The sequence below is a fragment of the Pollachius pollachius genome (assembly GCF_949987615.1).
Source record: "Pollachius pollachius genome assembly, chromosome: 5".
Classification (NCBI taxonomy): Eukaryota; Metazoa; Chordata; class Actinopteri; order Gadiformes; family Gadidae; genus Pollachius; species Pollachius pollachius.
The window spans coordinates 20,614,780-20,639,027 of NC_136938.1; the positions used below are offsets into that span (position 1 = coordinate 20,614,780).

The following is a 24,248-nucleotide window of genomic DNA, read 5'->3' on the forward strand; positions in this document are numbered from 1 at the left end:
AACAACGTGCTGGCCAACAACAAATATCATCTCTATTTAGCTAATTATTTTCAAACAGGTTGTTGGTATGCAGTAGTTATGTATCGTTTCCACCGAGCAAAGCGGTTCGGCTCGGTCCGCTTACATTGGCGTTTCCGTTTCCATTGCTAAAAGTTGGGCAGGGTCCCAAAATAAGCGCGCAGGGCTGTGTTCTGATTAAACCGCTTCTATTTTACTCATGGACCTAGGAGCTCAAGACGGAGCTACATACTGCGGTCCGTTGATTGGTCGACAGAAACGTCACTTCCGTACGACAGGGGGCTAAAAAAAACTAGGTATTTCTGGGTTGATCGAAGAAAATGCGAGCCAGATGAAGCGGAACCGAGCTATCCCGCTCCGAACCGAACCGCTCCGCTTGGTGGAAACGAGGCTCTATTTTCAGTACTCTTCCGTTGGGATACAAAGAAGTGGAGCTGAAAGGTGGAGCTAAACACTGCCGTCCGTTGATAAGTCGATAGAATCATCACTTTCGGGCGACAGTGGATAACTACAAACAAATACATTGCCCGCGAGGTATCTCTGGACAACGGAAATGTCCCGCAAAGGTTCGGCTTGGACGAACCGGGAGGTGGAAACGTTCCTCTGCATCTTAGGGGAGGAAGACGTGCAGAGGGCGCTGCATGGATCGGTGAGGAATGCGAAGGTCTTCCAGCTGGTATCCGAGAGATTGTTGGATGCGGGTTTCGAGAAGAACCCCGACCAGTGTCGCCAGAAATCCAAGAAGTTCCGGGTCGAGTACCGAAAGGTGAACGACCAAAACAACAGGAGTTGCGGCAACGGGAAGAAGTGGAAGTGGTTTAACATGATGGACGCTATCTACGGACACCGACTGGAGAGTAAAGGAGAAGAGATCGACACGGCCACCTCCTTGCTGGAATCCAAGTTAGAGCCTATTGGTAAGTGCAAAAGTCCAACATCAGCAATTGTTTACTTTTCAGATTGATTATGAATTGTGATGTATGAAGTATGATGATGATGTATTGAGCTGTATGAAGGTATTATTGTAGAAAAAGTCTTTAGCACCTGTAACTGCAGATTTTGTACGCGTACACTAAAGTCACAAATGTGTAACAGTAAATTTGAAGTCATAAATATTTATTTAGCATGCGTCCTCTAAAGTCACAAATGTGTAACAGTACATCTGATGTCGTAAATAGTTTTTCTACCATTGTAAACACTAAATAGGGTCTACGAGTTCACAAGTCTGTGTTACAGGTGCACAAATATGGAGCCAGTATCCTGCCATAATTCAAACCTGAAAAAAAAGTTTCAAAGGCTTGTAAGTCTGGGTTTGAAAACTCAACACTTTGTAAAAAGGTTTTGCAACATTGAAAAAAGAGATTATAGCCTGAAAAAAAAATTAAAACATCTGCAAACATGTTTTTGTGTTCTATTTTATCTTCTTCATCATTTTCACCAACACATTTTCAAAGTTTCAAAAATGTCACCAGCGCATTTGCAGAGTTTCAAATCTGGCACTGTTCTAACCAAGGGCGTAGGAACCGGGGGGGACGGAGGGGACGTGTCCCCTCCAATATTGGAGACAGGCGCATTTGTCCCACCTAAAAATTATACCGGGTGGAGAAAAATATTTTATTTTATTTTGAAAGCGCAACACAGCGTCTTGTCACCGCTTCTTATTCCAAAAAACTGGATGATTGAGCGTGCAATTAAAGAATTGATTTGATATTTATCAGTTCATTACTGCCATTCAAAATGTGTTTTCCTTTATTTACAAATGTATCTTTTTAGTAGAATAAAATATATTTGTGAATTTTTTCAGTGTAGTTAATTTATGACATATTTCTGTTGGCGGATCTGTCAGGTTTCCGATATGTGTCCCCCCCCCATGTTAAACTCATTCCTACGCCCCTGGTTCTAACAGTGTATTTCATTGTTTCCCGGTTTTGAAACCTTGTAAATGGGATTCTGCAAACAGGTGTTCATACATTGAGAAATAAGTTTTGAAAGGTTGAATATTTATTTTTAAAAAAGGTGTAAAGGTGTAAATTTACACCATTGCAATGTATTTTTTCAGAACTGACTTTTCAGCACTGACTTTTCAGAGATTTGACCACACAGGAGCGAGCTTTGAGTCACGTGATTATTGGCAGTGTTCTGTCGCGCATTCGTTTTGAAACTCCTGACAGTCAAAGGTCTGAAATCGTTGATCTGCAAAAAGGAAAAAAAAACGTTCCTGGGGGCGGGACCATTTGGCTCTAAACCTATTGGTTGCTCTTGGGTTGGGTATCTTACATTATGTCAAATAAAATTACTTAGTTCAACTGAATTCCCCCCAAATTATTGCATTAACATGCCGCAAGTGTCCTTCAATGTATTTTAATGGTCTGCTTGGATGATCCCAGTGTAGTTTGAAAAATGCACCCCTTGCCGGCGACTTTCATTGGTTACTGCTGCAATTTTGTCCCGCCCACGGACGCTCTGCCTCATACGGATACAAATCACTTTTGCTACACATGTACCATCTAGACGTGTTGCAAAACTACCTGCAAAAAAATCGCAGGAGCAGATTCGAGCAGTTGTAACGATGGACTTGGGCTCGCTCATTAAAATGCTGTATCAACATAGCGTTCTATATAATTTTATTTGTGAGGACATTTTTCACAGATGTGCAACTTTAATGCATTAGTTCACATTTGGGTTTACGAATGCACACATTTTGGGCATATTCTCAGATTATGAAAAACGGGTGTGCGAATGTGTTTTGCACCAACTGCGCTGCAATGATTGTAGCAAAAGTGTCAAGACTCTTTGAAGTTGTGGTGCACAGGATAGGATTTGTGCACCTGTAACACAGACTTGTGAACTCGTAGACCCTATTTAGTTTACAATGGTAGAAAAAATATTTACGACTTCAAATGTACTGTTACACATTTGTGACTTTAGAGTACACATGCAAAATATGATACAACTCAACCTATCAAATCACACAAGGAGGCTAATTAAATAATGCTCTACTAATCTCTATTAGTACTCTAATTTGAATATGAATGTCTTAAATAGAGCAACTGTGAAACTCTTCCAAGTTTTCATTGTTTATTGATATATTGAGATAAATGTCCCTACAATGTGTCTGAAGAAATCTATTTTTTCCCCACAGCCACCTCGCTACCAGCTGCAGTAAGAAGGCGAGCGACGCAGGCCTTGAGTCAGGACTCGGCCACCTGTCAGTGTCCAAGACTCTCCACCCAATTACAGGAGCCCAATCCCACGGAGGTCTTTCTTCTGAGTCTTGCCCCCATGCTCCAGTCCCTCAAACCCGAGAAGCTTTCAGATACGAAAATACAAATTATGACTTTGATTCACAGAGCAAAATTTAATTAAAAGTATTTAACACATGGCACGTTCCCTTTCTCCACACAAACATATCCTACCAAATGCATACGAGAAAGAAACGTGTCTACTTTAATTCCATGTCCGTAGTGCCCTAGTAAGTATAGGTATCAATTAACAAGAGCCCTATGTCTTTGACATTTATAAAAAGAAATACATCTATAGGCCTACCCTAAAATGTATGGAAATGCCCAAAACCATTACATTAACCAGATCCTCTTTTGACAATTGTATAAGCACTATTCAACTGTTTTCACACAAACTGCAGAGTTGTTTAACCCTTTTTGAGAAACCCTAAAATAAATATAAACACATCTGCAAACTTGTCGCTTTTCGGCGACAATCGCCGTTTTCTTGGTCAATTGGGTCATTCACGTGAATCGCGAAGAGTTTTTTTAAGGGGGGTGTGGGGAAAGCTGTCCTTCATATGAAACATTATTGGATAATTGTTATAATTGACATTTCTCTGGGCCAATCGGAATCTCAGCACTTGCTACAGAATCTTGAAGCACACAGCGCCAACTGAGCTCGCCTTTGGAGACGCCTGGCTACCGCGCGAGTCTGATGGAAAAACTTCAATTTGAAGTAGGGGTGTAGGCCTACGGTATAAACGGTATAGAAAGTACACCATTGTGAATTTGCGCTACGGTATGGATTTTGACGTTACCGTAAAATCGGTGTGACCGGTAGACAGTGTTGTGTTTAACGCGTAACAAAGTAAGTAACGCGTTAATACAGTAACCTAACTACTTTTTCATGTAAAAAGTAAAGTTACGCGCAACTACTGAAAATATGGTAACGAAACATAGTTCCTTTTTCAATTCGGCGCCACGTTACTTTTCCCAGGGACAGATTTGACAGCGATACTGCCTTCTCGGGCAGTATTCTATAATTGCGCAAGCAGGCAGGCGCGCAGCCAGCGCTCCTGCGTGCTGGCGTAATAGTCTCATTCCACACCGTACGAGACAGACGCTGGTAGCGTGAAGCTGTCCCTGCAATCAGACATTGCTTCCGCAGGCATTTTGAAAGCCAGTCCTTCCGACAAAATGCCAGCAGTCGCACGAGATAACAAACGCCGTCACTGTATACCTGTGTAAGGACATGGTTCCCTTTCACAACGTCGATAGAAAGGGCTTTAAAGAGATGGTCAAAACACTCAATCCCAGGTATGGGTTACCTGCCCGCACACACTTCAGCCTAATTGAGATGCCAAAACTATACGGCAAGGTACGCAAGCAAGTGGAGAAACAAATCCATGCTATTAAACATTAGTGTTTTTCAGAGATGGAAGTAACTAACTTTTTTATGCAGTTTTGCTGCGTTAACAGTATTTTACCCCTTCAGAGGCATTTATATCGAAATTAGAAGATGAAATTAACATGCCGTGATATAGTACCGTTACCGTCTATGCCTCAAATCATACCGTGATATACATTTTAGTCCATACCGTACAGCCCTAATTTGAAGGAACTATCTTGTGTAAAATTCGAGGTAAGTCAAGCTTTTTGGAGCATTTTTTTTTTTGCTTGATTCAACTAACGTTAGCTACCACTTTTTCGATGTGATATAATTTACAATAATATTTGTAATATATATTTGTAATATAATATTTTCTTTGAATTGATTGCTTACTGATGTTCATAAGATTGCCATGCGCACGTTTGATGAATACAGATTTATTTCCACTGAAGCACACTAAATTTCCTTCCTAAGAGAGAATTTAGAGCCTTTTCTACACACGGCTGATAAATGAGGCCCCAGGCATCCAGTCAAAGTCAGCGCAAAACGCTATAACAGACAGAATAATGAATTAGAAGGGAGAAGTGCGTAGTGGAAATGTAGACTTCCACAAATTTTTGTAAGCGCACGAACAAACGCGCATCGATAGTCCGAAACATTATGATCAGACAGTCACAGACACACAGCATCCACGCATTTGATATCATTCCCGACATCAGCATCGTTTTTGCACCCCTATGTTCCAAATGAAGGGCTATAGAGGTTTCAATTTCAGCTTTTCTTTGAATAGCTTGACAGAGTCGGCCTCCCTGAATACAGGTGGCAGACTATTCCACAGTTAGGGCGCTCGATAGGCGAACGCTCTCTGTCCTGCCCAGAGGTAGGAGCAGAGCCGACGGACTGCGGGTGTAAGGTGGACAGGCTTGCGGGGGCCAAAGGCAGAGTGGGGCCCATGGGAATGAAAAAATAATGATTATTTCTTTCGAATTTTCTACCACCCCCTAGCGGTAGGGGCCGCACCCCCCCCCCCCCCCCCCATTTAAATACAGGTTGATGTGGAAGATATTATAAAAAAAAAAAATGATAAGCACAGCCTACCTCATTTGATTGAATGTTTTTATGACTTATTTGAAAATTGAATGATTTTCTTGGATGGTATGACCTTGCACGTTGATAAATACTAATTTATATACTTGAAACATTGGCAATGCCACAAAGGTTATTTGCAAAATATTTTAATTTGAGAGGTTAGCGTTGGCTAATGCTGATCTGTTTGTTTCCCCTCTTCAGACGCTGTCTTGAGCTCATTTGATACAACAACGACCAAAGTAGAAGAACACACGTCCAAATATTTGAAATATGCACCAGAGAGGATGAGTGGCGGTGACAGAAAGAAGTATTACAAGAAGGGAAGAGTTAACCAAAGCCCTGTCATGTTCAATGTTGTCCAATGTTTGGGCCGTTTTTCTAAACGTTAAAGTTCATCGACACATGTTATATTAATGTTGAAAAAAGACTGTGAAATGTTGGCGCACTTGCAGCCACGTCAGATATAAAGCATGCAGTTTCTTACGTCAGTGAAATGTCTTTATTAATCTTCTTCCTGGTCATGCTTTGACCAATTGCGTATATAGTATAAAATACACACTATATAAAATATATAGTGTCAAACTATGTTGAAAAGCAGGACTTGTGACGTTGAAATTTCAACGTTGATTGGATTTGCAAAATATAAAATAAAATAAATATTGATTCAATGTTGGCGAATTCTATGTTGACAAACGTGACTAGGAATGACGTTGCTAATTCAACGTTGATTAGATTTGCAAAAATCGAAACAAAATTCAACGGTTATCCAACCCTGGCACCTGACGTTGATTCAACAGTGACTCGACGTTAAAATGCCAGCTGGGAAGCTTGGCTGTTCAACCAACCATCTGATGCATTAAATGGCAACAGTGGAGTTGACACATTTGAAACAAGAGATAGCAATGACAGCTAGAAGAGGGAGCGTGAATGAGAGGAGGTGGAAGAGGAGGAAGAGTGTATGGGCATTCGCCTATGTACTGGATAATCCCGTATTGAAACATAAAATTAACATACTGAATCAATACGGTGCGATTGATCCCGTATCTTCATGAGCATTCTACTGTAATGATTAAGGTTTTCACAAGCTTGGAATGACATGAGAAATAATAAAAGCAAAACATTTTTGGATGCAGCGTTTAAGTAGAGAATCTGATTTAGACCCTTTGCGGTTACCGGTCTGTATCAGAACAAAATATTAAAAAGGCTGAGCCCCCTTTAATGCCGCGTTTACACCATCAAAACCTTTGCGCGACATTTTCTTCAACAAACGCAGCACTCGCCGTTGCCCAGAAATACCTCAGGGGTACTGTGTTTATTTTTAGCCCTCTGTCGCACGGAAGTGACGATTCTTTCGACCAATCAACGGACGGCAGTGTGTAGCGCTACCTTTCAGCTGGCTTGGTTACACAACGGAGGAGTACTGAAAATAGGAGCGTCTCAGCGTCCTTATTTTGGGAACGCTGCCCAATTTTTGGAAATGGAAACGCCAATCTAGGCGGACTATGCCGAGCCGCCCCGCTCGATGGAAACGAGGCACCATTTTTTAGTACTCCTCCGTTGGGGTACCAAGAAGTGGAGCTGAAAGGTGGAGCTACACACTCCCGTTCGTTGATTGGTCGATAGAATCGTCACTTCCGGGAAACTGTGGATAAAACAAACACACACAGTACCCGTGAGGTATCTCTGGACAACGGAAATGTCGCGCAAGTGTCTGGTTTGGACGAACCGGGAGGTGGAGACGTTCCTCTGCATCTTGGGGGAGGAAGACGTTCAGAGGGATCTGGATGGAGCAGTGAGGAATGAGAAGGTCTTCCAGCTGGTATCTCAGAAATTGTTGGATGCCGGTTTCGAGAAGAACACTGAGCAGTGTCGCCAGAAATCCAAGAAGCTCCGGGCCGAGTATCGGAAGGCTAAAGACTACAACAACCAGAATGGCGACTACAGGAAGATGTGGAAGTGGTTTAACATGATGGACGCTATCTACGGACACCGACTGGAGAGTAAAGGAACAGAGATCGACACGGCCAACTCCATGCTGGAATCCAAGTTAGAGCCTATCGGCAAGTCCAACAGTCCAACATCATCAATTGTTTACTTTCCATCTTGAATTATGAATTGTGATGTTAAAAATATATATATTAGTTGGAAGTAATAATTATTATAGAGGCAGAATACTTCACAACTGCCATCATTAAACATTTGACACACACATAGCCTGGTACTACCAGACTCTCATACTTCATTTCATTTGCACAGAGAGTAGTACTGAAGGGAAATGAAAATTTAGCGGAACTGAAGTACTTAAGGTACGGCCACACTGAACGCGTTACGCGCGTTAGAGGCGTTGAAAATCGGCATTTTTGCATAGGGAACCATTGTTCAGGCGCGTAGATGCGCGCTAAAGCGGCGCATTTTACGCACCTAAACAACGCGCGGATTTAAAAAAATTGAACTTTTGACGCGCCAACGCGTGACACTTAGCCGCGATAGCCAATCAGCGTTGAGCTTGACCCGACGTCACTGGCAGAGAGACCGGAGGACGCACAGAAGCAGAAAGAACATGGACGAACGAGTCCTCGTTTCAGTGTGTGCTGAAACGATGAGGAGGTGGTGAAACTCACCCAGCTGTGAGCGCCTACGGAGGATGTCATGCACTAGAGTTTAGATTCTCTGCCCGAGCCGACCCGCCGTCCGGGTCGGGCCGATATTTCCCACCACTATCCTCGGGCCGGGCCTTTGATCGAGCGTTTGTGGGGTTTTTTTAAATCATTGCTTTATTGGCCTAATCTGAGGAGAAATCTATGCCATAAACAGAAATATTATAGGCCTTTATTACACGGGTCTTCTCAATGCCGTTCACTTGCATGGGCAGTAGTCCGGTAACTTGTCAACCCCAGCGTTTTCGGTTGCTAAGCGACGTCAACGTCTTTGGCGGACTATTTCTCTGCTAATCAACACTACGAATGCTGGTAACGAGTAAATCGTAAAAAGACACACCATGTGAAGTTATTTTTTCGTTTTGGCAAGTAGCTGTGTAATAAGCGATATAATGTATAGAACGTCGCCGGTTATTATCGAAAATAAGCCCCTTCAGGGCGAAGCAAGACACCTCCGCTGGGCGGGCTCATCTATCTATGTAGGCGCGTTGAACCATTTTTGTGACACACAATGATCGAGCGTCAGGTTAGGCGCTGGCCGTACCTTTAGGCGGGCGGAGCCAGGCTACCACACAGACGTTTCAGATACAGTTAGTACACTACAGCACACTTATGACGAGCCGTTTTAACTTTGAACAAGTCACTCACTAGTCAGAATGGTCATTACAAATATCTACGTTAAAATTATTATTTTAGATAGTAATTCCAGATATCAGCTTTGATTATACTATTCAAAACTTAATAGAAGCTATCCCTAAATCCTTAAAAAGTAAACTTCCCTCACATTTATTATAATTTTCTCTTATTTGTGATTCATTATTCACAATTATATTTAAAGTGACATATTATGCCACCAGTTGTGAGCGTGATTAGCCCTTCACAAGCCGTTTTGAAAATCTGCCTTTTCTGACATCACAATTGGGCATGTCCACCTAGATCTATGCTGGACAGAATAGTCTACCAGCCTATCAAGTGGACTGTAGCAAACGTTGTTCATCTATCCTTCACACATCTAGGTGGACACGCCCACTTGTAATGTCAGAAGAGGCCGATTTTCAAAATGGCTAATCACACTCACACCTGGTGGTATAATATGTCACCTTTAAGATATTCATAATGGCATTAATCCTAGTAAAATTTGTATTCCTATAGATGGCTATTTGAGATATTCGGCAATTCAATTCTTATATATAATGGGCTGTATAACATACTTTTATGGGTACTGCAATACCCAATTTAAACGCTCTGTGATAACACCTAAGGCCTAAGAGGATATCTGAATTGCCCCTCTCTGTCCTGACTGAGTCTCATAGGGGGTCAGGTCTCTCTAGCGAGCGCGTCCCAATTAAATGAATTACTTCACCGATATACTAATGTGCATTAAGCAACGTCAGTCGTGGCAGAAACAAGAGTTCACCCAGAGAGCCTCCTGTAGATTCACACTTTAGGCACATTGTAGATACAGAAGGTTAGAAGGAGCGTTATTTAGTAGTGCTCTAGTAAACTCTATAGTACTCTAATTTGAACAAAGATCAATTTCTGGAGTATATAGAGCAACTGTGAAACTTTAATGACTACTCTGCCAAGTTTCCATTGTTTATTGATATAATGAGATATTTTCCCCAAGTTTCCGTCAAATGTTTCTAAAGAATCTGTTTTTTCCCACACAGCCATCCCTCACCTCACCTCGCCAGCTGCAGGAACGAGGCGAGCGATGAGGGCCGCCTATCAGGCCCCAAGCCTCTCCACTCGATTAATGGAGCCCAATCCTGAGGAGCTCTTTCTTCTGAGTCTTGCCCCCATGCTCCAGTCCCTCGAACCCGAGAAGCTTTCAGAGGCGAAAATACAAATTATGTCTGTTATTCACCGAGCACAATTTAATTAAAACTATTTCAAACTTTCTCACAAGTTCCCTTTCTCCACACAGCCATGTGCATGGATTACTCAAACATATTTCACCAAATGCATACGAGAAAGAAACGCGTAATCTACTTTAATTCCAGGTCCGTAGTTCCCTAGTAAGAATAATTAAGAAGTAAGAATTAACCAGTAGGACTTATCTCTTTGACATTTATAAAAGAAAATACATCATCTATAGGCCTACCTGAAAATGTATGGAAACGCCCCAAACCATTACATTAGCTACATTTGTCCTCTTTTGACAAATGTATAAGCACTATTCACCTGTTTTCACACAAACTGCAGATTTGAGAAACCCTAAGACAAATATAAAGCAGAGAAACCTGTTTTATTTGGAAACATCCATTACATATTCAGGACTCTAGTCATTACAACTAAACACAATTTGCACACAGTCCTCAAGATGTAAACAATATCAAGCTTGACTGTTCAACCATCTGATGCATAAACGGGCCATAGGGGAGTTGACCCATTTGAAAAAAGGGATGGCAATGAGAGCTATAAAAAGAGGGAGTGAATGAGAGGAGTTAGACAAGGAACAGTGTAAGGGGATTCGCCTATGTACTGGATCATCCCGTATTGAACCATAAATTCCACATACTGAATCAATATGGTGGGATTGTTCCCACAACACAAGAAATCAGTCTCCCTTTCATCTATTGGGATTTACAAAAGGGAGAAAAGGCGGCGGACGGGGATTTACCAGCACACACGGTTGAAGCAAGCAGTGGCGCAAAAAGTAGGTATGCCCTATATGCGGTGCATAGGGGCGCCGCACCAGAGGGGGCGCCAAAGCGATGGAAGTAAAATTATTTAAGTCGGCATTTTCTGTCTTTAACAGCGTTTGTGTAAATGATATGATGATCAATAACAGAGGACCGTCACTGATAAGGCGCCCCCCGCTCCTTCGCCTCCCTCCCCCCCTCCCCCCCACACGGCGCTCCAGTGGGCGCGCCCTCGAGCACGACCTAGAGGCGAGCGCCAGAGTGTTTTCATTTGAACCGTATTGTCATCTGATGACACGCACCTCAATATGGAGAGGCATAGAAGAAAGCTCTCGGGGTCACAACATAGAAAAAGAAAGATTGGGAAGGAGAAAGTGCGCAGGGATGAAAGAAAGCTTTTCAAAGTGGTTGAAAGACAGTACTTTATATGTCAGTGTATCAAGAGGAGGATTGTAAATATTCAGGTTAGCTAAATCTACTACTAGTAAAACAACAGGTTACTGTTGTCTTGCAGCTGTGTACTGATCAGAATGGAGCCTACAATATAACAGATCATGACAAGAAAAAGAAAGGAACTTGTTTGTGGTTATTTTGTTTTGCTTCAATCTCTATGCAAATCTTAGTTTTATGTGAATAGACCCAGTAAAAACGGAGTTATAAAGTTGATACAAAAAAATCAATTCAGATGAATTAATAATCAAAAACAAAATCTGAATCCAGACTGAATCGTTCTACACAGTATCGCGATGCATCGAAGAATCGATTATTTTTCCCACCCCTATTGGTTACTGTACTCCAAAAGAGTCTATTGTTTTGTATGTAAGCTTTTTGGTGAAGCTAGAGTTGCTGACACGCGCCTTGTGGTGGGGTATAATAACTGGGTTAGTGTCTTTCAAAAATACTGAAGCACCATGAAACAAGTGGTTATCACATAAATGCTTATCTGATGTGGAAAGAATTGGCATCCCGCTTACGCCTAGGTAAAACTATTGATAGCGAATTGCAGAGAGACTGTTGACTCGAGTGATCGACTGCATACTCTTCCTTGCAGAAAGAAACCTGCCACTGAGGGGAAAAAATGCACAGTTAGGAAATCCTAGAAATGGAAATTTTCTGGGTATCCTTGATCTCATAGCACAGTATGATGTTACACTGGCAGAGCATCTTAGAAAGGCTGCCTCTAAAAAAAACACCGGATATCTGTCCTGGTGCACTCAAAATTATTTTTTTGATTCAATATCAGAGTGTGTTTTAGGTCAAATTTGTGCCCAGATCAAAGGGGGGGGGGGGGGCGCCTGCTATGTGTCTGCATACCCCCCAAAAAGTAGGCAGTTGCGCCCCTGGAAGCAAGAATAATACATTGAGGACCCATGAAAGATACAATCCCCGAAATGACCTTGATATCCTTGAAAGTAACGAGAAATCTTGAGTGACATGATTATTTATGAAAACACGCACCGTATTATACTTCAAAAAGACTGGTAATGTGTTCATGTGACCACCAGAGGGCAGTTTACACGAGGCCGGTCTGAGTTCAACCATCGCTCTGAATGTCTAAATAACTTCCTAGGTTAGACCGCCCATCAGCTATAGTCTGGTTGCCAAGGGGTTAAACCTCGCAGTTGGGTATATACAAAGTTTTATTGCATTTTCTTGTTTTATAGTTACTCATTCAGAATCAAGACTATGCAACTTTGGCACCATTGAGCATTTTGATTTATGACCATGAATATATTTTTGAAGGTCAAATTCACAAATATTGCTAGAAAAGTGAACAGAACATTATAAAACTAAAAATGAGTTGATTATTTCATTTCCATGACACAACTTAGTTATTTATGATTCATTTATTGGAAAATATATTTGACCTTGAGGTTTTGGAGGTCAAGGTTGATTACAAATGGCTGTGATATATTATTCCACATATTCTAATTGATGTTCAAAGTTAAGTTCATTGGGTTCAAATTCAATTCTGTATGTTGGGTGAGGTGCCCCCGATCCTGCTCTTGTCCATCCATAGTCATTAATGTTCACTCTTGGAGTGACCAATGTGTCACCATCTTTCCATATCATCATTTCATGTGAGCTGAAAACATGGGGAACAAAGGCTTCATCTGTTGGAGACAGTGCTTGTTTTCTCAGTGTGCTTTTGGGTAAGTGAAGATAATGTACAGACACCCAGTGTGTTAATTGAGCCCCAAGGGGCGGTTCGGCGAAAGGAGGAGGCGTGTTCTGGCGCAAACGTTCCCTGGTGCTATTTTGCGGTTTCAGAAATCACTTGCGCCACAAACCAGGAAATACCTGGTTTAAAGTCAGTGGCGCGTTGTTCAGATGCTATTTTAAGGGCCGCATGTAACCTTGACAGGTTACATGCTGCCAGTCCAACATGCTGCCAGTCCGACGTGCCGCCATGCCGCCATTTCGACGTGCCGCCATTCTGACACCTTTTAGTACCGCCATTCTGACAGTCTATCAATCAGTGGCGCCAAGAGGTCAACATTGGGGGATCACAAATATTTCTTTCAAATGTGTTCAACCAAAAAGTAGCCATTTCAGTATTATTTATCTGTAATTTATTTGATTAATTCCAAATTTTGGTTGGGATGATGTATGAAATAACCCATTCCATCAATTGACGATTGCATTTTACAAGTGTGTTTCGAGTGGCGGGGCGTGCACTTATTGAACATGCCCTGGGAATGTATAAATATTCTATGAAAATTGCAACTGGACCATTTATTCGTTAGAGTTTGATTTAAACTCAATGCAGGACCACTAATGGAGTGGATTGGACGAACATTTGAACGAAATAAATGTTTTGGAGTGCCGCGGCAGAACAATCAAGGAATGGGCGCAGGTAACTTCATATCGGCCCAAAGTCAATACAATGCACTTTACAAAGGAGGAACACGAGAATAAAGCCGGCCCTAGACCCACCCCTTTCCACACAAATTCTCGAAGGGGATCAATAAAAATAAACCAACAGTTTTTGCCCATAGAACGGGAATTCGTTAAACATAGACTGTTATACCTACAATATCCCAGACATTTTTGCGCGTGTGTGTGTGTGTGTGTGGGTGTGGTGTGGTGTGTGTGTGGTGTGTGTGTAAGACGTCAACCTCGTAGAGCTCCGAAAACATGACGTCAACACAGAGACAAACACTCTTCAAATTAGCCTACACATATTTGTTTTAGGAGTGAATTTGCTCCAAAATCGATTTGTTTGCTGGCAGCTCAACTCGAAAATTGGCTAGTAATCTCCCTACTCCTGAAATGAGCGAACATCTCCGCCCAGCGCTCGTCCGCCCAGTGGACAAGCGCTTTCCGTGCAGATTAAATCGCGCAGCATTCCACTGTGCGATTGTCCCTGTTGCGTATGCCATCTCATATTGTTAGAGTCACATGTTGGATGCTTTAATCTTTCTCTGTGATTTTTAGTTAATGATCTGGCTATAATAAGACCACGTTGGCTATGTAATCGCGGACAAAAGGGGACATATAGTGGATGGTGGAAACCAAGACATTTTAGCGTCCCGACAGGCTTTTGCTGGGACTCAGGACACGCGACTCAAAATTGTGACTGTCCCAATCACCAATGACGAATGTCAGTGTAGGACACCACAGCGCATGCAACTAAGAAATAATCATTAATTAATTAAAGTACAATGATAATAGTAATGCAATTTATATTAATGACCTCATGGCGGGACGTCTGAAAAAAAGTAAAGTACTGCCACTCCAACCATGGAAACAGAAATTGTCGGTGTGGTGGGATGTTTGAAAACAATGGGAGTGCCGCCACTACGACAATTAGACGTCAATGTCGGAGTGGCGTTATGTCTGAATTGAAGGCGGTCCCCCTGTCCCTATATCAGGGATAAATGGACACCCTGCAGCCAATCAGAATTGAGTATTCCCCCAGACCATGGCAGTGTTTCCCCCAGCACTGTATGGTATAGGCGGCCGCCTTAACAGTAGGGCCCCGCCTTGACTATCAATGTATAAAAGAAAAAAAAGAAAAAAATTAAAATAAATAATAAATACTTTTTAATTATTATGCAATAACAAAGTGCAAAACTCGTAGGGAAAGAAAACATACTTCCATCAAGTACAATAAAAAAAACCAAAAACTCACTGAAGACCCCCCCACCCCCCTTGACTAAGACATTTTCTGGGAGAAACACTGCATTTTATGCAAACGCTTAAAAATAGATAATGACGCTACAAATTGATGTCGGCGGGTCGCTATGGCCGGTCGTCATGCGGAAATCGGAAAGACGTTGTCAGTCCATGGACCTATTAAAGATAGGACAGCGGACTAAAACATGGCCGCTCATTCATTCCTATGAAAACTGCTCAATGGCGCAGGGGAACATCAAGGAGAGATTTGATTCCGCATCATGGGCGCCTAGCCATGCCCTAGTGCATGACGTGCCGGATGCAGAAATATTCTTGTATACTAGCATTGTTAGCATTGTAGCATCATAAGCGAGAGGTCTGAGCGAGCACAGTCGCATTATTTTCTTACCATAGAATTGTAAGTTAACAACCCCCCAAATGATTCTCTATATGTGATCTTTAAATTACACTCCTCCTGCCATCTGGACACGAATTATTATTTAACAATTATTATGCCGGGCCGAAACAACATTTTCACTACGACTCCTTTACGCTGCCCACCCCTCCTTCTCCTGCAAATAATACATAAATAAAATAAAACGCTTAGTGGAAAGGGCGCATTACTATCTGCCTGACAGAATCGCCACATCAGACAAATACATACGGGAATTCAGAACAACAGGATACTTATACTAATGATAATACTGTTGATTCTTTTTGACCCTGCTTGAGATGACTCCTCGTGGTTCTTGGTACATGTTTCATGAAAGAAACGTTCCTCAGACATTCTTTGTATCTGTAATATGAAATAACGTATTTTGTGACTATCCAGATTACTTTTTCAGTGACACTCATATATTTACTACTACACACTGCTTCATTATTAAATTATTAAATTTTAACTAAGAATATGATTGGGGAACTACTTTTCTTCAGAGTAAGGTGTTCATTTGTGGAAGCATTGCATATTTCATCAATGAGAGCATCATTCTGCATCTTCTAAGGAGGAACATGAACACTGAGTACTATCTCAGAAACAGTTTGCATGCAGATGGGGTCTTAATCAAGGGGCCACTTTCTCAGGATTGACAACACATTTAGCAAATCTTGGTCAGTAGCAATTGATAGTTTACCACTTTACCTTTCTCCCTTGCACCAAGTAACTATTGTGTGCACTCTATAATAATTAGTTCAATCATAATGTGTACTATAACCTTCAATTTGTCAAGATCAAACTATCTAGAGCTAAATTACTACATTTCATTTATATATAATGTCTGCAAGCCTTTATATATTTTTTTGTTTTTATCAGTTATTTGAAATTTTGCTTATTTGTCCTTTGTGTATACATTGCAAGGTAATAAATCAAAATGCTCAGTGGTGCCAAAGTTGCATCGTCTTGATTCTGAATGAGTAACTATATAACAACAAGAAAATGCAATAAAACTTTGTATATACCAAACTGCGAGACTGTCTTATTGGGTGAGAGGTTTGTCGTTTTATTTTGTCTTTTCTGTCACATGAGGCCACCACACCCAGTCTGGGCGTGACGGTCTATTGGCCTTCACACCCAGCTGCAGGCTATAGTTCATCTGTGCGATCACATCAGATTTCAGCTATTGAAACCAAGGGTTTTTTAGTCCGCCTGTGAGGCTACTGTGAGGGGTATTGCCGGCAGCTTTGGACGAAGCATTTGGGTATATGTGAATCTGGTACTATCCACCAAAGTCTCCAATATATTGGGGTTTTAGCTGCTCTTTTGTTGCTGGAGGTTTTATTCCCAGTGTGTTTGTTTCTATTTTATTGTAGGCTTAATTATTATCATACACAAACAGGCATCTTAGCTGGCTTTATTTGCAGGTGTGTTAAAGCACGTCTGGACTGGATCTGCTTGTCTAAGCTTATGTAGTAGGCTTAGATAAGTAGCTATGGCTGGCTGGCATGACTGTCAATTGTAAGAGTCTTGTAAACAAAGAGAGGGACAGGCTTTTTTATTCTTAGAATATGTCAGTTATAGGATGTGATTTTATTGATCACATTAATGAAATCTCCTTTGAGCAGAATTGACTACATCTATGTCCAGCTTATTTTTTTAGCTACAAGCTAGTGTGCCAATGTTACACAATGTGACTGTAGCAGGGGTGTGCTGCTAACATTCGGGCCTGTAGCCCAGAAGTAAGAGTCCTTTAAAGACAGGGTTTCGGGGGTTCCTCCCCTGAGAAGCTTTGAGAAACGGGCTGATGAACATTCAACTGTAACGTAGTTTGAGAGGTAAAGGAAAGACCAATGGTGATGTCTGACTCACGTCAGGGCAGGCCTACTGAGAAGGTAAATTTTTACGTTAAGGATAGGAAAGTGCACCGCATACTCCAGCAGCCAAAATGAGACATTAGAAGAATAGCTTAATACCGTAAAATTTAAATTAAAAGCTGATTAAAAGCCGAGACGATGTTGGCAATTAAGTTGGCGATAGCGCATCAATAAACTGGATGGCAACTGCCGTAAAACAAGAACAAGAAGAAGATTGAAGTGCAAGTGAACGTTCAAATGCCATGGCGCCACTGAGAAAAAAATACAACCTAAAAAGCTCTCATCAGCATAACCATACAGCATCGTCACATCAGCGGCACAAACGGCACACGCAAAGTACATCCATGGAATCAGCCGTTCAAAGACAGTCTGCATGAACCGTATGACCACTGGATGGCAGGGGATGCGATCTGTAAATACACCGCAGGGGGGAACATGAGAGACCCAGCTCGCCGCAACCTAGCTTGGTGCTTAAAGCGTGGAACATACTGGCTATACTCCTTAATAAAAGTCACATATAAGCTTTACTCATCAAGCACTTTCATGAGAACGTTTATCATTAAGGACGTGGAAAGATGATTGACAAATTGCAAGCTAATGGATGGTGGATAGTAGGATGTTCCAGTGCAGTCTAATCACACGGATGTGTGCAGAAGTGCAGAAAGTACAGAAGGCATACTGAAGAACAGAAATTGGGTGACTTACCAAAGGACAGGATGGAGGCAGCACCACCTTCCACTTACTTCGGCATAGACTGTTTTGGACCGTTCTATGTTAAGGAAGGACAGAAAGAGCTTAAAAAGTATGGTCTTTTACTCACCTGTCTGTTCAAGAGCCATACACACGGAGGTCACTGATTACATGACGACTGACATATTCATTATTGTGCTAAGAGAATTCATTGCCATAAGAGGAAATGTCCGTCAGCTAAGATGTGACCAAGGAACCAATTTTGTTGGTGCAAGAAGAGAGTTTGCAGGACTCGTGAAAGAAATGGACACAGAAAAAGTCAATGATCTAGGATGTGAATTTCTTATGAATCCCCCAACAATAAGTCACATGGTTGGTGTCTGGGAGAGGCAAATAAGAAGCATAAAAATTGTTCTTACAGTTATCTAGACCAGTCTTCAAAAAGGCTTGATAGTGCCTCTCTAAGGACCTTCCAGTACTAGGTTATGGCCATCTTTAACAGCAGACCTCTTACTACTGAACATTTGAATGACCCATCCAGACCCGAACCTTTAACCCCAGACCATATCCTTAACATGAGGCAAACTGTTATTCTGCCCCCCCCAGGAAAAATGTTCAGAGAAGATCTTTATCTTCAGAAGAGGTGGCGTCGAGTCCAGTATTTGGCTTAGGAGTTTTGGATTTGTTGGAAGAAAGAATAACAATTGAGCTTGCAACCAAGACAAAAATGGCAAAAGAACATAAGAGACTCAAAGGTCGAAGGACAACGACATTGCCCTTCTTCAAGATGGTCTAGCACCACGCAATGAATGGAAGTTGACAAATTTTTGACAAAAAAGGGGAAACCCACAGTTAAAACTGTGTGTCTTGAGAGACCTGACCATAAGGTGTTTACTCTGCTTGAGGCAGACTAGAGCATTAATGTTTGCTTGAGATTTCATTGTGGAGGGTTGACATTCTGATAATGTTGAATACAGAACTATTTCATTGTACGTTTATTTCAAATAAATATTTAGTCTAGAGAAATCCCACATTACTGGTTGGAACTGTCATCATTAAAAATATGCTGTAATTAGCTCAAATTCTGTAAAAGTCATACTGCAGCCTATACCGTAAGTCGAAAACTCTTAAAATTTTCAGGTAAGGTATAATTTGGTATAATTTGTGGTACTGCACCCAAATGTGGCGCTATTGTAAAAAAATCATGAATAAGGCTTATTTCTCCTTACCAGATTGACCTGGACTCAAAATTCTTATAGAATATTAATCTCTAGAATCAGACGCATTTATAAAACCTGGGTCATATGCCCTAAAAATGTAAGCTTTTCCCACAATTTCATATTAAAGCTAAACATGATAAAAAGATTCACAGGCTACAAAAACAATCAAGAATTCACCAAAATCGCCACATAAAATCTTTAGATCAAGCCTCACAAAAATCATCAAACAGAATTTGTTTGCTTAGTTTCATTTGAGAAATATTGGCCAATAAAGTTGGAGCAGTTAGCCCATTTTTCTTATATGACCATTTTGTTATTGTATACGACTATTATTAGGTGGATACTAATACCCCCCACTACTAATAAACCCAAATTGTGGTACTGCACCCAAAGGTGGTGCTATTTAAAAAAAATATGAACTATCCTTATTTCTCCTTGCGAGATTGACCTGGACTCAAAATTCTTTCATCATATTAATCTCTAAAATCAGATGCATCTTTTTCACCCTGGTCTTCTGCTCTAAAAATGTTTACTTTTACCACAGTTTCATAGAAAAGCCAAAAGTCCACAGTCTACACCCATTTTGCCTATATGACGATTTTGTATACGGCTATCATTAGGTGAATAGCATTAACAGTGCACATTTTCAGATCTGTACTCTTTTAAGAAAGTCCTTAATTCTCTTGTGAAATGTGAGCTTGGAGTTTTCTTGATGTTGTGTGCTTATCAATCAACATTTTCACCATGTGAATGAGGATTCATGCAGTTCAGGAATGTCAGTGGCTCAACAGGATAATGCCGTGTAGTGGTCATCCTTAGGTTGAGAGTTAGAATCCTGATCCTGCATTATGAACAAGCTGAACACGACATTCTGTCATTGCCACTCATTTAAGAAACACAACATTGAACAGCACCTGAAATTCATCAGGCAATCAACATTCCAGCTGGTTAGTTTCCAAGAATCGTTCTGCCAAGACACAGTATGGCATTAAGGGGAACTTTTTCGTTAACCATTTTTCCTTCATAATTAACTCTAATATTTATATTCCTTCCGTTAGTGTTTTTGACTACAAATGTTTAATTTCCTCAGAATTTCAAAGATTTTTCAGGTGTATGCTTTGAAGAAAGCTCTTAATTCACATGAGAAATGTTTGCTGCCAACCGCGCCATAGACCTGGCCGTCGTCGCGGCATCTAAGGCTGCTACCACGTGGAAATATTTCGTGACGTCCTGCGTTATTCCTCTCAGCTGGAACTGGGCTTCGATGTGTTGGAACCACGACCGTGGGCTGTGCTGCCAAAAGTCCGGTAACTTGACGGTGGCAGCATAGATAGCGCCGACGTTAGCCACGTCGTTAGCCGCGCCGCCAGCGGCGGCCGGCACCACAGCGGGCGTGTTGTTATCACCGTCGATGTGCAACATAATCCAGCCGTATCCAACTCGCGTCGGGGGTCACCAATTGTGGAGTGCGGTAAATGACGAGACAAGAGACGGAGATGGGTCGAGTCAGCTTTACTCTCCACTTAAAACTAAACAAGTTACTCCAGCATGAGTTCAAAACGTAACAGCCGTAAACCAGAACACCCTTTTACCCGAACTGTCGTAAACCCAAACTGTTATCCCAAAAGCCTTTTCCTTAAAGGAACAGTCCCTTGGTGAATGTCTTTATTATGTTGTTGTGGGTCACCACACCAGGACCAATTGTTACTACTTGCTCAGTTTGTGCTGGAGCGGAGGGGGGTAATAAAGGGTAGATTCGGGGCTGGAGTGAACAGTAAGAAGAAGCGGGAGGCATGGGAAGAAATATGCGTGAACCTAAATGCTTCCTTCCCTGCTGTGTGTCGCTCTACCGACGATTGCGAAAAACGTTGATATGCCCTGCAGTCACAGTGTAGGTTGGAGATTGCCGACTATAAAAGAGCTGTCGCAGCTACAGGTAAGTCCATTATTAACATTGCTTGCATTCATTTGGGAAATGCATTTGCATGTCTTAAATGTACAATTAACAAAGGCTACAGTGATATGAAACATGAATGAAACTGAAATTTAATTTGTTGGAGGAGGATCTGCACCAAAGCCGTTGTCCCCGGTCGCATCGGTGGTGTACGCCGTCCTAGGCTCGGACACAAGCATAACTGGCCTTGAGGGTGCAGCTGATCCTGCAGTCGAGTTGCTAAAGGAGATTGAGGAGTATGCATGCAATGATTGCAATAGGCTACATGAAAAACCTTTCTGTTTAATATTTACAGAAGAATTACAATGTGCAACTGGCCAACCCACTTCCCAAAATTGTGTTACAAATTATATATATATATGTAACTGATGTGTACCCGCCCCGCCAAGAACCCACACACAGGCTGGATAGGATGATGTGATCCTTTATAGCTGTAATGAGTGGTAGACACACATATACACAATTTGTAGTTTAGCACCTCCACTGGTTTAGTCCTAGCAGAGAACTACAAGACTACTAAAGTACATTACATCTTTTTACAATTACATGACATACATGACAAATACATTTTAAGATGTGACTTAAAATGGTTTTTAACAGAATACTTTTTAACATGTGATCGTATAGTGGTTTTAACTGGGTTTTAACGTTACTGCTTTTACAATGAATTCAATCCAATATATTCTGAATGAGTTTTTTAACAAACATCATTCTTTTTTATATATTTATGAAATCATCAATAGAAAAATACTAAATGCAAGACGCAACATCAAATAAATGATTAAACTGTAACAGCACCCACTAGTGGTGACCATCAAATCACAAAGGCCACGTTGTCCCTTTTTCAAACATGGCGGACAACATGCTGGCCGACAAAACCCGAAACGCAAACGTCCTGACACTTTAAACACACAATTACAACACAATTATTACCTGTAATGAGTGGTAGACACACATATACACAATTTGTAGTTTAGCACCTCCACTGGTTTAGTCTACGGGGGAAATAACATTGACCTCAGTGCGAAACAATATCACTACCAACGTGAGCAACAATCAATGTAAAACGAAAATGATAACATGAATAAATCTCACGTTAGCTTCGATAATAATAATACATAACACTTTTCACTTTTCATAACACTTTTCAAAGCAACATCGGAACGTGACTTACCCTAGCAGAGAACTACAAGACTACTAAGAGCACTCGGGTTGCGGTCATATATGTAGACTTCCAGGTACCAGCAGATGGCGCAATTGAACCCCTCATTACAAGGCAATATACAGGCGATATACATATTTTTGCAGGGATTTCAATAAAATAATCAGAGTATTTCTTATACCCGTTACATACACCCCCCTGAAATTCTGCTAAATATGGGAGTGCAATCCTAAAAAAAAACAAAAAAAAAACAGTGCATTACAAGGAACAAAGCTAGAGTGCATGTCAGTTCTAAAACTCTCCCAAAAAGGAGTGTGGAAAGAAAAGAGGCGATCAAACTCCTAACTAAACACAGACTCAGAGATGCCTGCTACACCTCTGAAATGCAAAACATTGTCCCTGTAGCCTCAAGTACTACCTAGACTCATCTCTGGTCAAATACTAGCTTAACCCTGATACTCAAACCGAAAGTGCATCTCTAAAGAACTGAAACAATGTACTAACTGATACTGTGGGCACAGAATCCTCATCTACTACTTGCTCATTCATCTGACAAATAAGGCGTTGGGGAAGCTTCATGGAACTACGATCCCTGAGATCATAACGGCCAGGCTGTGTGCAAACCACCTGAGCTAGAGGGCCTGGAATGTCATTGTCTGGACAGTCAGTGTCAAGAATGGCTGTCTCAGGGGCGTTAGTGTCCGGGGAGTCAATGTCTGGAGGGTTACTGTCAGGAGGAGCAATGTCTGTGGGGATATTGTCAGGAGGGGACATGTCAGCAGCGTCAGTGTCCAAAGGGGTCTCATCTGGACAAACAGCTTCGGGAGGGGTCACGTCTGTGTCAGGGACTATGCCTTCAGAGCACTGTGGTGGGCCTTCCGCACCATCGACAGCAGCATGGTCAACATCTTCTGCAGGTATTTGTTGACTGTCCTGACTGGAAGTGGCGACTGAGAGAGAGTCAGACTGGGCAACATCAGACCTCCGGTCAAGTGAGCCATCCTCCTCTTCTGAATGGACTTCCTCTTCACTTGTCTGCATCAGCCAGCTCACTGTACGAACATCACTGTCCTCCATCACGTCAGGCACATCAGGACATGCATCACTACTGTGCGCAGCTACGTCACATTCTGAGTGTTCTGACCCACTGTCCACACCTCTCTCGCAGGGCAGAAAGCTGACACAGAGTAGTAGATTCCGGTGAACGACTCTCTCTCTGCCTGTCAGGCAATCCTTGACTCTGCAGACATTGAGTTCAGGTCTGACTGAGATGACTTCATATGGGGTCGACTCCCACTTGTCTGCAACCTTGCGTTTTCCTGGCACACCTCTGTTGGCGAACAACACTCTGTCTCCAACGACGAGAGGTGAGCCCTTGACCTTGCGGTTGTACAGCTTGGCGTGGCGAGTCTGTTCCTTGAGACTGTTCCTCTGCACAATCTGAGCAGCTTCATGCAGATCCTTCCTCAGGCGGGACACGAAGTCCGAGTGGCTGACAACAGTGTCACTGGTGAGAGCATGCTGAAACATGACGTCGACAGGGAGACGAGGGATTCTCCCAAACACTAGGTAGAAGGGTGCAAACCCTGTCGTCTCATGCTCTGTGCAGTTGTAGCAGAAGGTGAGTTGCTGCAGCATCTGTGGCCACTTTGCTTTGGACTGAAGAGGAAGAGACCTAATCATATTTCCCAGGGTCCTGTTAAATCGCTCTGTGACACCATTTCCCATGGGGTGATACGGAGTCGTATGGGATTTCTGCACCCCAGCCAT

General features: G+C 41.9%; 2 protein-coding genes across 2 annotated transcripts; both read left to right on the forward strand.

Moving 5' to 3' along the window:
• The first annotated feature begins 296 nt into the window (after positions 1 to 296).
• LOC307075978 (myb/SANT-like DNA-binding domain-containing protein 7) lies at positions 297 to 4,103 on the forward strand. The gene is made up of 2 exons (XM_079736773.1): positions 297 to 935; positions 3,161 to 4,103. The coding sequence occupies exons 1-2, from the start codon at positions 572 to 574 to the stop codon at positions 3,382 to 3,384; spliced, it is 588 nt and encodes a 195-aa protein (XP_079592899.1). The 5' UTR covers positions 297 to 571; the 3' UTR covers positions 3,385 to 4,103.
• A 2,998-nt stretch (positions 4,104 to 7,101) lies between these two features.
• On the forward strand, positions 7,102 to 10,273 carry LOC307076326 (uncharacterized protein). The gene is made up of 2 exons (XM_079737272.1): positions 7,102 to 7,781; positions 10,049 to 10,273. Exons 1-2 carry the CDS (start codon positions 7,418 to 7,420, stop codon positions 10,261 to 10,263), a joined length of 579 nt encoding a protein of 192 aa, XP_079593398.1. The 5' UTR covers positions 7,102 to 7,417; the 3' UTR covers positions 10,264 to 10,273.
• Positions 10,274 to 24,248: the final 13,975 nt, after the last annotated feature.

What these genes read in the sequence shown, in the direction of transcription:
- LOC307075978 (XM_079736773.1), top strand. Translation starts at nt 572, where the DNA reads ATGTCCCGCAAAGGTTCGGCTTGGACGAACCGGGAGGTGGAAACGTTC. An exon ending in ATCCAAGTTAGAGCCTATTG is followed by an intron (nt 936 to 3,160) that starts GTAAGTGCAAAA and finishes TTTTCCCCACAG; the next exon opens with CCACCTCGCTACCAGCTGCA.
- LOC307076326 (XM_079737272.1), top strand. Translation starts at nt 7,418, where the DNA reads ATGTCGCGCAAGTGTCTGGTTTGGACGAACCGGGAGGTGGAGACGTTC. An exon ending in ATCCAAGTTAGAGCCTATCG is followed by an intron (nt 7,782 to 10,048) that starts GCAAGTCCAACA and finishes TTTCCCACACAG; the next exon opens with CCATCCCTCACCTCACCTCG.